Source organism: Mauremys reevesii, linkage group 6, assembly GCF_016161935.1.
Source record: "Mauremys reevesii isolate NIE-2019 linkage group 6, ASM1616193v1, whole genome shotgun sequence".
Taxonomy (NCBI): Eukaryota; Metazoa; Chordata; order Testudines; family Geoemydidae; genus Mauremys; species Mauremys reevesii.
Genome location: NC_052628.1, coordinates 129,322,956 through 129,339,175, shown reverse-complemented (window position 1 = coordinate 129,339,175; position 16,220 = coordinate 129,322,956). Strand labels below are relative to the sequence as shown.

The following is a 16,220-nucleotide window of genomic DNA, read 5'->3' as shown; positions in this document are numbered from 1 at the left end:
CCTCCCCCATCAGCCCCTGGCTCTGCCCAGCACAGCAGTCTCTTCCCCACAGGGCAGCCGCCCGCTCGGCCTGCCTGGCTCCAGGGGGTGTCCCACAATGCCCATCCTGACCTCTCTGGTCAGCGGTTCGAACTCTGCTGCCCTGCGGCCATATAAACAACTATCCACCCCTCCCCATTTAAAGCCCCACGAATTTTTAAAATTCCACTTCTTGTTTGTGCGGCATGGAGAGCTCACATCGCATCTTCCCAGCTGACCATGGCGGCTCCATGCTGCAAACCGGGTCCGTCTCCCACGTGGACCAACGCAGAGCTGCTGGATCTGCTCAGTACGTGGGGAGAGGAGGCTGTGCAGTCCCAGCTGTGCTCCACAGGAATTCTGATACCTATGGGCAGATTTCTCATGGCTTGTGTGAAAAGGGATACAATCGGGACACAGAGCAGTGCAGAACGAAGACAAAGATGCTGAGGCCAGCATACCAGAAGGCAAGGAAGGCAAACTGTCGCACTGGAACTGTCCTGAAGGCCTCCTGCCTATTCTATAAGGAGTTGGACACATAGGCGCCAACTGCGTGGGTGCTCCGGGGTGGGGTGGAGGCAAAGCGGGGGTGGAGACTTGGGGGAAGGGGTGTAGTGGTGGCGGGACCGGGGGCAGAGGGGGATCGAGCACCCACCGGTGGGAGCAGAAGTCGATGCCTATGGTTGGACGTTATCCTCGGCGACAATCCCACCTCCATTGCCAAGAGCCCCATGGATGCTTTGGTGGGGCTGGAGGTGGTGGCAAGGTGACCTACCTCAGAGGATGAAGTCATGGATGAGGAGGTGGAGTTAGGGAATTATGTGGCTCCCATGGCGGGTTTGCCAGGTGGGCTGGCCAGTCAAGAACTGTTCTCCACTCTGGAATGATCTAGCCAGTCCCAGCACTCCCACTCTGGCGCGCAAGAAGCAGGAGAGGAGACCCCTGGTTAGTGGGTTTTTTGAGTTGATGGTGCTCATGATGTCCAGCTTTCATTTGCTTTGTGTACGGCAGAAGTAGGTGAAAGGACAGAAATGTACAAGGCTGGCTGTGTTTCTGTGCGCTGGACATTTTCCTGTGCAGCTAAGCAGTGCAGTGGAACCGTGCATTGATGCACACTGAGATTTCACAGGAATCTTCCAGAGAGATCTCTAGGAAACTTTCCTGGAGGCACTCAGTAGTCCTTTGTCAGAGGTTCCTTGGCGGAGCTGTTTTATTCCTTCTCCCATTGAATGAAACTTTCCCGCACCACTCGGCAATCACTTGTGCAAACCAAAGCTGCACACAGGAGAGCAGCATAGGGACCAGGTCGGAAGCCACAAGCATGCAGCAGTTGCAGCTTTGCTTCCTTGGTTACCCTCAGGAGTGAGATATCTGCTTCAATGACCCCCGCCTGTGGAAAAGTGTTGGAGAATTTACAATATTGTCTCTAGTCACCTGCACCACAATGCTTTCATAAGCACCACTGCTGTTTACCCCAGGTAGAACGCCCCTCCCCCCCTTGGGCTAATCTCACCGTGCCTGGCATGTTCACCAAGATGTGGGCTTGCCAAGGGCAGTGAGAAAGTGCTTGGTATGTTACAAGGGGTGTGCTAAACTGCAATGATTCAATGCTGTGCATGAACTAACAATCATGCTTCTGTGTATTGTTTCTTGTGTTTCTGCAGATGTGGCCTTCAGGGGAGCCCTCTACACACCAGTGGAGCGCTTCCGCCAGATAAGAAAGCGGCTAAGATGGAGCAAGGAGGACATGTTCCAGGAGGTCCTGCAATACTCTGATGCAGTAAAAAGGGAACGCAGGGAGTGGAGAGAAATTGAACTGCAGGACAGAACAGAAAATCAGAACTTTTTCTTGGATGCCACTAAGCAGATGATAAAAGTAATGGAGGAGCAAACAGAGATGCTTAAGTTTCTCATAACACTGCAGTCACAACAGATGCGTGCCTTCCCTCCCCTACAGCACATTCAGAACTGTTTTCCATCCCCCCGCCCAACTCCACCCATGCATTCCCTTACGCTTTCTGGGGCATCTCCATTTTCCATTCACTCCACCCCCTCAAACAGCTTTCAGAATGATAGCTGGCCCTATGCACAGCTCTGACGGTCTGCCCTTCCATGGTCCCTTCTTTTCCCAATAAGCGTTTGTGTGTGTATTGATTGTTTGTTTAGTAAAAACAAAGAATCTGAACGATAACTGCTCTTTATTTATGTCCTACAAATTGAGGTAGCAGCAGGCAGCAGCAAGACATACACAGGCAGTTTAATCCTTTGCTTACTGAAATCCTAGACCATGAATCATCACAGGTGCTTCCTAAGAAAACTCAATTTAATGAATCATTGCAGTTTGGTTCTCATTCTCAAAGTGTTGTCTCAAAGTTTCCTTGACTCAAATTGCCCCCAATTGTGCCCCTCTAATAGCCCTGGTATCAGGCTGCTCAAAATCAGCTGCCAGGCGCAGTGCATCAGCAGTCCACCTCTGAGCAAACCTTTCACTCTTACCCTCACAAATATTATGCCGCGTACAATAGGCGGCTATGAGCATGGGAATATTCTCCTCATTCAGATCTACCCTGCCAGAAAGGCATCACCAACACACCTTTAATCTGCCAAACGCACACTGCAGAGTCATCCTGAACCTACTGGGGAAGTGCTCCCTACTGCTATCCAGGTTTCCCATGTAAGGCTTCATGAGCCATGGGAGTAAGGCAGTGGTTCCCAAACTGGGGGTTCTCAGGGAAAGATTCCCTAATGGTGGACAGAGCTTCCCTAGGGACCCCGGGCAGCAAGGGACCAGCAGCTAAGCAGATCAAAGCAAGCACATCTATCACACAGAGGAAATTTAAACTTCAAGACTCATAAGAAATGGAAAGGGAGATGGATATTTTTTGCAGTTTTTAAAATTAACTAGGCAGCTAGTAGTGTTTTTTAAATTATTATGAAGAATAAGTTTAAGCTTTGTTGTGTTGTTTGCCTAGGCTGCTCAAGCCCTGAGTGCTTGTGTAGGAGGAACTCTTTGAGTCGGCTTCTTAAATATCTTCATGCTGTTTCACATCTGATACTCCTTGATGAAACATAGGAGCCTTGTCTTATAAGAGGCTTATTCAAAGTGATACAAGCTACGAAAGTGAGAAGAATGTTGCCATTTTCATAATGTAATAAAAATACTATAATGATAAATAATAACAATAGTGTGCAATAAGCATGTCATAAAAACAAATTTTATATTTCCAAGATCACTGCTTTTATAATTTATACTCAGGTAAAGGAGAAAATACCTAGAAATATTCATTTTTAGGAGGGGATTCGCAAGACTTGACATTTTATTGAAAGGGGTTCACAGATTGTTAAAGTTTGGGAACCACTGGAGTAAAGGGTATGCTAGTCTCCCAGGACCACAATGGGCATTTCAACATCCCCCACTGGAATCTTCTGATCTAGAAAGAAAATGCCTGCCTGAAGCTTTCTGAACAGGCTGGTTGTGAGTCTTTTATTTTTTTTCTTTTTCAATAAAGTTCTTCTTATAAGAACCTGATTGATTTTCAGTGTCCTGAAGACAAAGGGTCTGGTCTGTGCTCACATTGCTAACCAGTTGGTTGGTATATTATCCTCGGACTATCCAGCGTTTATGTCAGTGAAACAGCTGTGGTGATCCACAAGCACCTGCAATACCATGGAGAAATACCCCTTTTTATTACTGTACTCTGTTGCAAGGTGGTCTGGTACCAAAATTGGGGTATGTGTGCCATCCATCACCTCTCCACAGTTAGGGAAATCCATTTCTGAAAAGCCATCCACTATTTCACACACATTGCCAGGAGTCATTTCCTTTGCAGCAGGATGCGATTAATGGTCCTTCACAGTTGTGTTAACGCAGCCCCAACAGTCGACTTCCCAACTCCAAACTGATTTGTGACTGACCAGTAGCACTCTGGAGTCACCAGCGTCCACACTGCAATCACCACGTGCTTCTCCACCAAAAGGGGAGCTCTCATTCTGGTGTCCTTGTGCCGCAGGGCTGGGATGAGCTCCGCACACAGTTCCAGGAAGGTGGCTTTCCACATCCGAAAGTTCTGCAGCCACTGTTCATCATCCCAGACCTCCATGACGATATGATCCCACCACTCAGTGGTAGTTTCACAAGCCCAAAAGCGATAGTCCACTGTGTGCAGCTGCTCCACGAATGCCACAGGTAATCATATGTTGCTCCCATCTATGTCACACAGCAAATCAGACAAGTTTGAATCCTGGTCAGTTAGGAACTTTATGATGAAATGCACTGCCATCCGTGATGTGTTAATGACTTTTAACAGATCAGTAGAGAGCAATGCAGGCTCCGTCCTTTCACACAGAGATGGCAGGCTGGCAGTGAACAAAGGCCGTTGAAAAAATCTGTGAACCAAAGCCAGAAGCCCATGGAATGCTGGAACAGAAAACAATGCATCATGGGACGTTGAGCCCACACGCATGATGCACTGTAATCCATTCCACCAACCCACAAGTCCTAGCGGCATAAGGTGGTGATAGTTACCCACAGTGCACTACTCTCACTGTCCACGCTAGAGCACCAGGTATGGACGCTGACAGAAGGAGCATAGTGTGAACATGCAACAGCAATGTTATTATAGTGTGTTTCGGTTGTTGACATAACTTTTTTTTATGAAACTCTGAAAAGGCCTAAGAAAGAGGGCAATTTAGAACAAATTGATATATAAAACAATAAGAAGTCACCAGGACTAGGTGGTATTCACCCAAGATTTCTGAAGGAACTCAAATATGAAAATGCAGAACTACTAATTATGGTATGTAACCTATCATTTAAATCAGCGTCTGTACCAGATGACTAGAGGATAGCTAATGTGATGCCAATTTTTTAAAAAGGCTCCAGAGGGGATCCTGGCAATTACAGGCCGGCAATCCTAACTTCAGTACCAGGAAAACTGGTTGAAACTATAGTAAAGAACAAAATTGTCAGACACAGAGATGAACATAATTTGTTGGGGAAGAGTCAACATGGTTTTTCTAAATGGAAATCATGCCTCACCAATCTATTAGAATTCTTTGAGGGGGTCAAGAAGCTTGTGAACAAGGGTGATCCAGTGGATATAGTGTACTTAGATTTTCAGAAAGCCTCTGACAATGTCCCTCACCAAAGGCTCTTAAGCAAAGTAAGCTGTCATGGGATAAGAGGGAAGGCCTTTTCATGGATCAGTAATTGGTTAAAAGATAGGAAACAAAGGGTAGGAATAAATGGTCAGTTTTCAGAATGGAGAGAGGTAAATAGGGGTGTCTCCAGGGGTCTGTACTGGGACCAGTCCTATTCAACATATTCATGAATGATCTGGAAAAAGGGGTAAAGAGTGAGGTGGCAAAATTTGCAGATGATACAAAACTATTCAAGACAGTTAAGTCGCAAGCAGACCGTGAAGAGTTACAAAGGGACAAAACTGGGTGACTGGGCAAAAACAGCAGACGAAATTCAATGTTGATAAACGCAAAGTAATGCACATTGGAAAACATAATCCCAACTATACATATAAAATGATGGGATCTAAATTAGCTGTTACCACATGTAGTGGGGCGGCTGCCCCACTCCCTGACAGAGGGGGCTGCGGCAGGCCAGCGGGCCTGAGCAGACCGACAGCCAATAAAAAAAGGGCTTTTAGGGGGCCAGCCAACCAGGGCTCAGCTTGGCCCTATATAAAGGCTGCCCAGGAAGGGAGCAGGTGGTCTCTCCCAGACCTTTGACAGGAGAAGGTCTATCTCCAGAGCTGGGAGACCAGCACCGTGGACAGCGCAGTGATGGCCAGGCTCAGGGAGCAGAAAGGAGCTCTAGACCAAAGCCTGCCAGGCTGCAGGTCCTGAAGGGAATGGATCTTGTGGCAATGAATCTAGTACTAACTGAAGAACCACCACACCTAAGGCTGCATCTGCCCTGCAAGCATGAACGATACTAGAGTCCACAGACAACCAGGTGGCAGTTTTACAAGTGTCCACAATGGACAATAGTGATGGGTTGTGCTCTCGTGGAATGGGCAGTCACCCTAGCCAGGGCTGCACAGCTGAGAAACTTTGTAACATGCTAAAATGCACCATAAGACCCATTTAGATAATATTTGGGTGGAAATAGGGGCTCCCTTCATCCTCTTTGAAAAAGACAAAAAGCTTAGGAGAGGCTCTGAAGGGCTTAATTCTCTTGAGGTAGAATGCAAGGGCTCGTCTCACATCTGGTGCCTGAAAACCAGCTTCTTCCCTTGAAGTGTGAAGTCTGTGCTAGTCTGGAAACTAAATGTCCTGGTTTATGTGGAAGTCTGATGAGTCCTTGGGCAGGAAAGGAGAATGTGGATGGAGTCACCTTGTTCCACTAAAAAAAACTGTGAAGGGTGGATCTGTCATAAGGGCTGCCCTGTTAAAAGTGCACAGACAGGAACACACCTCCTGTGGGGCACCCACAGTGACAACTTCTCTGAGAAGGAGTAATAATTTTCAGAGGAAATTCCCTGTAGCCATTGTGTTAAATGCAGGTGGAAGGGAAATACGGTAAAAAGAGTAAAAATCTTCCTGTGTATTTTTCCTTTAAAAAATGTTAACAACTGGGGCTGAGGGAGGATCTTCCTTTTATTTCTTTTCAACAATGAGGTCCCAGCTACAAGAAGAACATTGCTGGTAGCTGGCATGTGACAGGTCAGACATCATCACAAAGGCCAATCAGAATGTCGCTATGGACAAAGCCATATTCTAATACATAGTAACATGTCACCAGTTTGTTCCTCAGCCAATGACATTTCTATAATTCATATATGGAGCCAGATCCTCAACTGCTACAAATCAGCATCTGTCAAGGTTCCTTCCCACTCCGAACTCTAGGGTACAGATGTGGGGACCTGCATGAGAACCTCTAAGCTTAATTACCAGCTTAGATCTGGTTTTGCTGCCACCACCCAAATCCTTTAAGAGTTATTTGGGAAACTCTGTCTACCTTCCCCCTAGAATATCTCCCTTCCCTGGGTAGCCTTGAGAGACTTCTCCACCAATTCCCTGGTGAACACCGATCCAAACCCCTGGATCTTAAAACAAGGAGCAATTAACCATTCCCCCTCCTTTCCCCCCACCAATTCCTGGTGAGTCCAGATCCAACCCCCTTGGATCTTAAAACAAAGAAAAACCAATCGGGTTCTTAAAAAGAAGGCTTTTAATTAAAGAAAGAAAGGTAAAAAATCATCTCTGTAAAATCAGGATGGAAAATAACTTTACAGGGTGATCAGATTCAAAGAGCCCAGAGGACCCCTCTAGCCTTAGGTTTAAAGTTACAGCAAACACAGGTAAATGCTCTTAGCAAAAAGGAACATTTACAAGTTGAGGAAACAAAGATAAAACTAATCCGCCTTGCCTGGCTGGTACTTACAAGTTTGAAATATGAGAGACTTGTTCAGAAAGATTTGGAGAGCCTGGATTGATGTCTGGTCCCATCAAGTCCCAAGAACGAACAACCCCCAACACAAAGAGCACAAAGAAAAGCCTTCCTCCCTCCAAGATTTGAAAGTCTCTTGTCCCCTTATTGGTCCTTTGGCTCAGGTATCAGCCAGGTTACCTGAGCTTCTTAACCCTTTACAGGTAAAAGGATTTTGGTGTCTCTGGCCAGGAGGGATTTTATAGTATTGTACACAGGGGGGCTGTTCCCTTCTCTTTATAGTTATGACACACCCCCACAAATCACAGATAGTGTTGGACCGCCAGTTCCACACTGGCTGTGATTTCTTCCTGTAGCTCTAGGAGAAAACAGAGTTAATAAAACACATGCACCTTTAGACATAGTACTGATTATATAAAAACTAACAAAATGTCCCACATTCCAAGAACAATTTTTAACCAGTTGATTCAGGGAAACTTTCACGGGAGAGTGCATCAGCCTCTTTGTTAGAAGCTCCTGAAATGTGTTGTATTTCAAAATCAAAATCCTGGAGAGCTAAACTCCACTGAAGAAGTTTTTTGTTATTTCACTTGGCAGTGTGAAGCCACCAGGGGCGGCTCTAGGTATTTTGCCGCCCCAATCACGGTAGGCAGGCTGCCTTTGGCAGCACGCCTGCGGGCGGCCCCCAGTCCCGCGGATTCGGTGGCACACCTGCGGGAGGTCCGCCAAAGCCGCGGGACCAGCGGACCCTCCGCAGGCGTGCTGCCAAAGGCAACCTGCCTACTGCCCTCGCGGCCGGCAGAGCGCCCCCTGTGGCTTGCCGCCCCAGGCACGCGCTTGGCGTGCTGGTGCCCGGAGCCGCCCCTGAAAGCCACTTTAGCGCAGCATGGTCGGTTTGTAGTTGGAAACGCCGTCCCCAAACGTATGAGTGTAGCTTTTCCAGCATGTACACAATGGCGTAGCATTCCCTTTCACTGATTGACCAGTGGCTTTCCCTCTCAGACAGTTTCTTGCTGAGAAACATGACAGGATGGAATTCTTGATCCGGTCCTTCCTGCATTAAAACTGCTCTCACACCACGCTCGGACGCATCTGTAGTTACTAGGGACGGTTTGTCAAAGTCTGGGACCCTTAGCACAGGGTCAGACATGAGTGTCGCCTTAAGCTGGTTAAAGGCCTTCTGACACTCATCAGTCCGCTGAACTGCATTTGGCTGTGTCTTTATGGTCAGGTCTGTCAGTGGGGCAGCGATTTGGCTGTAGTGTGGTACAAATCGCCTGTAATATCCGGCCAAGCCTAAGAATGATTGGACCTGTTTCTTTGACTTTGGGACAGGCCACTTTTGGATAGCCTCCACCTTGGCCTGTAGGGGGTTGATAGTTCCTTGACCCACCTGGTGTCCAAGGTAAGTCACTCTGTTTAGGCCTATTTGACACTTTTTAGCCTTAACAGTTAGTCCTGCCTGCCTGATGCACTCGAAGACTGTTTCCAGGTGCTCCAGGTGTTCTGCCCATGAATCAGAAAAAATGGCCACATCATCAAGGTAGGCAACTGCAGATTCTCCCAATCCCGCTTGGAGACCATCTACAAGTTTCTGGAAGGTGGCGGGTGCATTTTGCAGTCCAAAAGGGAGCACATTAAATTCCTTGGCGGGTTCATCTAGCGGTACTTGCCAGTACCCCTTGGTTAAGGCTAATGTAGAGATGAACTGGGCGCATCCCAATTTCTCCAATAGTTCATCTGTGCATGGCATTGGATAGTTGTTGGGACGAGTTACAGCATTTAGCTTACGGTAGTCCACACAAAAGCATATTTCCCCATCTGGTTTGGGAACTAGAACCACTGGAGAGGCCCATGCACTGTTAGAGGGGCGGATTATACCCATCTGTAGAATGTCCTGGATCTCCCATTCTATAGCAGCTTGGGCTTGAGGAGACACCCGGTAGGGTGGGGTTCTAATTGGGTGAGCATTACCTGTGTCAATGGAGTGGTATGCCCGTTCAGTCCATCCTGGGATGGCTGAGAACATTGGCGTGAAGCTAGTGCACAGCTCCTTGATCTGTTGTCACTGCATACGTCCCAGGGTTGTGGAGAGGTTCACCTCTTCCAAGCCACCGTCACTTTTTCCTTCGTAGTAGACACCTTCAGGTCACTCAACATCATCTCCTCCCTGGGCTGTATACTGCCAAACCTTTAATCCTCTGGAATAAAAGGGCTTTAGAGAATTAACGTGGTACACTTTAGGCTTTAGGGTTGAGGTGGGGGATGCTATGAGATAGTTAACAGCTTCCAGGTGCTCTTGGACCGTGAATGGCCCTTCCCATGATGCTTCCATCTTATGGGCCTGGAGCACCTTCAATACCGTGACTTGGTCTCCTACTGTGAAGGAACGCTCTCTGGTATGTCTATCATACCAGGCTTTTTGCTCTTCCTGAGCATCTTTTAGGTTTTCTCTAGCAAGGGCTAAAGAGTCTCAGAGGGTGTTTTGTAGGTTGCTTACAAAGTCCAGAATGTTAGTTCCTGGAGAAGGCGTAGAACCCTCCCATTGCTGCTTTACCAACTGTAATGGCCCCTTAACCTCGTGGCCATACACAAGTTCAAATAGTGAAAACCCTAAACTGGGATGTGGTACAGCCCTGTAGGCAAAAAGCAACTGCTGCAACACTAGGTCCCAATTATGGGAGTGCTCATTTATGAATTTCCGTATCATGGCCTCCAAAGTTCCATTAAACCTCTCCACCAGGCCATTGGTTTGATTCACCCCATGAGCTTCCCACAGGTTTTTCATGGTCCCTGCCAGAAAATTAGTCCCTGAATCTGTAAGGATGTCAGAGGGCCAACCTACCCTGGCAAAAATGTCTGTCAATACCTGGCACACACTTTTAGCCCTGGTGTTGCTTAGAGCAACTGCTTCCAGCCATCGGGTAGCAAAATCCATGAAAGTCAGTATGTACTGCTTTCCTCTGGGTGTCTTCTTTGGGAAAGGACCCAGAATATCCACAGCTACTCGCTGAAATAGGACCTCAATTATGGGGAGTGGCTGGAGAGGGGCTTTGACCTGGTCTTGGGGTTTTCCCACTCTTTGGCACACCTCACAAGACCGGACATAATTAGAAACGTCCTTGCCCATCCCCTCCCAGTGGAAGGACTTTCCCAATCGGTCTTTGGTTCTGTTTACCCCAGAATGGCCACTGGGATGATCATGGGCTAAGCTTAAGAGCTTTACCCGGTACCTTAGTTGGAACTACCAACTGTCTCTGAGGATGCCAGTCTTCCTGGTGTCCACCAGAAAGAGTTTCCTTGTATAAAAGTTGGGATCGATTAGAAGAGCTGAGAGGCGGTGGGATGCTCCATGCCGCCGCCCAAGCTTTCTGAAGGCTGTCATCTGCTTCCTGCTCAGCCTGGAACTGTTCCCTTGATGCTGGAGACATCAGCTCCTCCTTGGACTGTGGACTTGGCCTTCGTCCTTCTGGAAGCGATGCAGGTGATGGTGAACCGCTCTCCGCTGGTGCACTAAGTGGTATTTCAGGCTCTGGCTGAGCCTCTTGTGTAGGGTTATCTGCTGCTGCTGCCAGTGCAGGCTCGATGGTGCCCTCCGGTGTTGAAGTTGTAGATGGGTTTGCAAGCGCTGTACTCAGTGCTGGCAATGGTTCTGGTGCTGGTTGCTTTGCCAGTTCTGGTTCTGGGACTGGCTTTGGCTGGGTCTCTGGGGTTGGATCCACTATGGCTGTTGCAGTCGTTGGCAGGGGATCTGGTTCTACCACCTCTGTCTGGGTCTCTGGTAACATGGATGGGGCCCTGGTGTATGGCTCAGGAGCAGGGATGGGTGTGAAAGCTTGCTTAGCCTGGCTGCGGGTGACCATTCCCATCCTCTTGGTTAGCTTCACATGGTTGGCCAAATCTTTCCCCAGCAGCGTGGAGATGGGATAATTATCATAAACTGCAAAAGTCCATGTTCCTGACCAGCCCTTGTACTGGACAGGCAACTCAGCTGTAGGCAAGTTTAAAGATTTTGACATGAATGGGTGAATCGTCACTTGGGCCTCTGGGTTGATGAATTTGGGGTCCACTAAGGATTGGTGAATAGCTGACACCTGTGCTCCAGTGTCCCTCCATGTGATAACCTGCTTCCCACCAAGAGTTTCCCTTCGCTCTGAGGGTACCTGGGAGGCATCTGGGCCCGAGGACCTTGGGTGTGACTCCAGCGTAATGAACTGCAGTCGGTTGGGGTTCTTGGGGCAGTTGGCCTTCACACGCCCCAGCTCATTACATTTAAAACATTGCCCAGCTGACTGGTCACTGGGACGAGGTGGGTTGCTGGAGAGTGGTGTGGTGGGATGATAAGGTGTCTGGGCCTTTCCTTGGGTTGTAGGTGGGGCCTTGGGTTGCCCCCGGTGATAGGGTTTGGTTTTGGGTTGCACCATCTGATATTCGCTCCAACTGCTACTATTTTTTTTCTTTTCTGCCACTTCCACTCATTTGGCTCCAATCTCCCCCACCTCAGTTACAGTTTTGGGCATCCCATCTAGGATGTACCTTTCTATTTTCTCAGGAACACCCTCTAAGAACTGTTCCATTTGCATTAGGAAGGACAGATCTTCCAGAGATTTAACACTTGCTCCTGATATCCAGGCATCCCAATTTTTCACAATGTGGTAGGCGTGTCAGGAAAATGACATGTCTGTTTTCCACCTTAGGGCTCTGAACCGCTGATGGGAATGCTCGGGTGTTAGCCCCATTCTGATTCTGGCCTTGTTTTTAAAAAGTTTACAACTGTTCATGTGTTCTTTAGGCATTTCAACCGCCACCTCTGCTACGGGTCCACTGAGCTGTGGCCTCAGCTCTATCATGTACTGGTCTGTAAAGATGCTGTAACCAAGGCAGGCCCTTTTGAAATTTTCTAAGAAGGCCTCGGTGTCATCACCTGCCTTGTAGGTGGGGAATTTTCTGGGATGGGAAGCGGTACCTGGAGAGGGGTTGCTAGGGTTGGCTGATATATCCTGCCTATCCCTTGCTAACTCCAGTTCATGCTTCCATTCTTTTTCCCTCTCCTCCCTCTCTCTTTCCCTCTCCTCCATAGCTCTTTCAGCAGCTTCGTTCTCGAGTTTTTTTAATTCAAGCAGTCTCTCCTGTTTCTTTTTATTTTCTTCTGCTTCCATTCTGGCCAGGTCTAGTTTGGTAGCTGTTTCACTGGTCATCATTTTCCTTCTTTCTTGTGTTGGGTCACACCCCCTCTGCAGTTCACTGAAACGGGGATGCACTCAGCTCAGGGCTGCCTAGTTAACAGAGACTTTCACAGCATTCAGTTTTTGGTTTTTTTTTTTAAACTAGCTATACCCGAGAGGTAGAAAGAAAAAAAAACAATTCAGCTTGTAAATTCCTTTTGCTAACTGCTTGCTCACAGTTCGAAACCTTCTCTTAACAAAGACCCTTTTTAAAAAACTTAACACCTCTGCCTTTAGAGGAGAGATAAGATATGCATCTACTTCAGCTCTGCTTTCCAAGCAGCTAAACAGCTAAATCTTACTGGCTTTTGGTTCCTTCAAAATCCCTTCCCGCTGCTCACCATGTCAAGGTTCCTTCCCCACTCTGAACTTTAGGGTACAGATGTAGGGACCTGCATGAGAACCTCTAAGCTTAATTACCAGCTTAGATCTGATTTTACTGCCACCACCCAAATCCTTTAAGAGTTATTTGGGAAACTCTGTCTACCTTCCCCCTAGACTATCTCCCTTCCCTGGGTAGCCTTGAGAGACTTCTCCACCAAGTTCCTGGTGAACACCGATCCAAACCCCTGGATCTTAAAACAAGGAGAAATTAACCATTGCCCCTCCTTTCCCCCCCACCAATTCCTGGTGAGTCCAGATCCAACCCCCTTGGATCTTAAAACAAAGAAAAACCAATCAGGTTCTTAAAAAGAAGGCTTTTAATTAAAGAAAGAAAGGTAAAAATCATCTCTGTAAAATCAAGATGGAAAATAACTTTACAGGGTAATCAGATTCATAGAGCCCAGAGGAACCCCCCCTCTAGCCTTAGGTTCAAAGTTGCAGCAAACAGAGGTAAACCCTCTAGCAAAAGGAACATTTACAAGTTGAGGAAACAAAGATAAAACTAACCCGCCTGGCCTGGCTGTTACTTACAAGTTTGAAATATGAGAGACTGGTTCAGAAAGATTTGGAGAGCCTGGATGTACGTCTGGCCCCTCTTAGATCCAAGAGAGAACAACCCCCAAAACAAAGAGCACAAACAAAGACTTCCCTCCACCAAGATTTGAAAGTCTCTTGTCCCCTTATTGGTCCTTTGGGTCAGGTGTCAGCCAGGTTACCTGAGCTTCTTAACCCTTTACAGCTAAAAGGATTTTGGTGTCTCTGGCCAGGAGGGATTTTATAGTATTGTACACAGGAGGGCTATTACCCTTCCCTTCATAGTTATGACAGCATCTCTTCATTAAATTTCAGTGGCAGCACACTGATTTACACCAGCAGAGGTTCTGACCCACTGGTTTCCTGTAGTAGACTAGAGTACATGGTGTGACAAAGTTCCTCCTCTACCTTGGTGGGTCCTGCGCTTATTGGTGGATTTGCTCACCTCACAGATTCACCCTGTGGGTCGGGAAACAGCCCAGAGACCTTCCCCTCTGGTAGAAGCCACAGTCCAGGTCAATTCCTCCTTTGTCTGATCAGGAGTTGGGAGGTTTGGGGGGAACCCAGGCCCGCCCTCTACTCCGGGTTCCAGCCCAAGGCCCTGTGGATTGCAGCTGTCTATAGTGCCTCCTGTAACAGCTGCATGACAGCTACAACTCCCTGGGCTACTTCCCCATGGCCTCCTCCCAACACCTTCTTTATCCTCACCACCGGACCTTCCTCCTGATGTCTGATAACGCTTGTACTCCTCAGTCCTCCAGCAGTGCCTACTCACTCTCAGCTTCTTGCACAACCTCTTGCTCCCAGCTCCTCACATGCACTTCCTCTCCTCTGGCTCCCTCTGGCCTGACTGGAGTGAGCCCTTTTATAGCATCAGAGGGGCCTTAATTAGAGTCAGGTGCTTAACAGCCTCACCTGAGTCTTAGCAGGTTCATTGGAGTCAGGTGTTCTCATTAGCCTGGAGCAGCCCCTGCTCTGGTCACTCAGGGAACAGAAAACTGCTTATCCAGTGGCCAGTATATCTGCCTTCTGCTACTCTGCTGTTCCCAACTGGCCTGGGTCTATCACAATGGATACAATGGAATAAGGGTGGGGAGAGGAGGAAGCAATATGCACTAAGAGTCAAACAGGTCACAACCTAAATGCTTCAGCCATTTCAGGATTTGCTCTGCCTGCATTCTGCTATTTTCTGCTGCCTGTCTGTTTGAAGTGAGATCTGGGGCCACCGTTCCGCCCCCATGCCAGGAACTGGCCCTCACAGGCTCACACTCCAAGCACAGAACTAAAGTTGTTCCACATTTTTCATGCAGAAAGTTCTCGGCCAAAAAACACAATTTCATTTTGCCACAGGAAAATATCTAAACAAACATTTTCATTTTTTTAAAATGTCACTTTGTTTTTTTGGTTTAAACAAAATTAAATTAAATTTAAATTTAAATTCCAGGTCAAAACAAACCTTTTGTTTTAAAACTTCCAATGGGAAAACTGAAACTTCCAAACCAAGGACTTGTTTGAAATTCCTTGTGAGAAAAATGTTGATTCTCGGTCTAGCTCTAGAGTGAATGTACCATCTCCTGAACAGTCACTGTCAGTCCCATTCTATTCGGAGAGCATCAGGGGGAGCTATTGAGCAATGAAAGCCACATGCTTTCCCCTTCACCCGTCCCAGATGCACCAGATCTCACACTTTTACAATTCCGGCAATATAAGTGGGTCCTGTGTTGGTTCATACTTCTTAGGGGAATTGGACACAATGAGAAAAATCAGGTTAGAAAATATTATTAAAAAAATAATCACAGTCAATAGCCCACTAGCAGCTTTGATTCTTTCAACCAAATACTCCAGAACAGCTGGAAATCACACTTACTGTTGAGGCCTTCCTTGTTAACGATAGTGGTGCTCCCGAGTGCCTCGTAGTACTGCTGGTTACTCATCAACGTATGCATGCCAAGGATAGCTACATTCAAAAGAAAGGAAAACAAAATCGAGTTATTGCAGCCCCTTATGCTGAGAAAAGATGGATTCTGGCAAAGCCTCAGGAGCACACGGCATCCCGGAAGTGACCTAAAATCAGGGCCGGCTCCAGGCACCAGCTCAGCAAGCAGGTGCTTGGGGCGGCCAAGGGGAAGGGGAGGCACGTTGGGCTCTTCAGCGGCAATTTGGCGGTGGGTCCCCCGGTCCCTCTCGGAGGGAAGGACCTGCCGCCGAATTGCCGCCGAAGAAGAAAGCGGCGCGGTGGAGCTGCCGCTGATCACGATTGCGGATTTTTTTTTTTTGTCGCCGCCTGGGGCAGCAAAAACCCTGAAGCCACCGGCCCTGCCTAAAATGTGGGCCTCCACAGTAAGAAATTTGCTTTTGTGCGAATGTAGACAAGCTAGAAAGATGGCACCCATGAGCCCGCAGTTTGAGTCCCACTGTGCTGAGTGACATCAGGTACCAACAGCACACTGAGGCTATGGCCATTTTCTCTCTACTAAAGGGTAGCATGATTTGTGCAGGGAAAGGTATGTGCATTGCGGGCAGCAAGGGTCAGGGCTGTGCGTTAACGCCAAAAGATATTAAATGGAGGAGGCACAGACGTGGGAACAGTTTCCCAATAATCAAGCTGAATGGAGTGTCTGGGTTGGAGCCAAACATAAAAAAAAGAGAGAGGA

The 16,220-nt window shown here is 47.7% G+C and overlaps 2 protein-coding genes across 9 annotated transcripts in view; one reads left to right on the top strand and one right to left on the bottom strand.

Moving 5' to 3' along the window:
• The window catches only part of TSTD2 (thiosulfate sulfurtransferase like domain containing 2), a 57,528-nt gene extending 55,397 nt beyond the window's left edge, over nt 1-2,131 (top strand). For 5 of the 6 annotated variants that reach the window (XM_039544475.1, XM_039544473.1, XM_039544469.1 and 2 more), the window contains exon 11: nt 1,683-2,131. In XM_039544475.1, coding sequence (XP_039400409.1) covers nt 1,683-1,794 — 112 coding nt within the window. In that variant the 3' untranslated portion in view covers nt 1,795-2,131. The remainder of the gene's footprint in view (nt 1-1,682) is intronic. The other variant, XM_039544470.1, reaches the window with a different exon arrangement.
• TMOD1 (tropomodulin 1) overlaps nt 1-16,220 on the bottom strand; it is an 84,955-nt gene that overhangs the window by 11,342 nt on the left and 57,393 nt on the right. For all 3 annotated transcript variants that reach the window (XM_039544482.1, XM_039544483.1, XM_039544481.1), the window contains exon 5: nt 15,434-15,523. In XM_039544482.1, the coding sequence (XP_039400416.1) occupies nt 15,434-15,523 (90 nt within the window). The remainder of the gene's footprint in view (nt 1-15,433; nt 15,524-16,220) is intronic.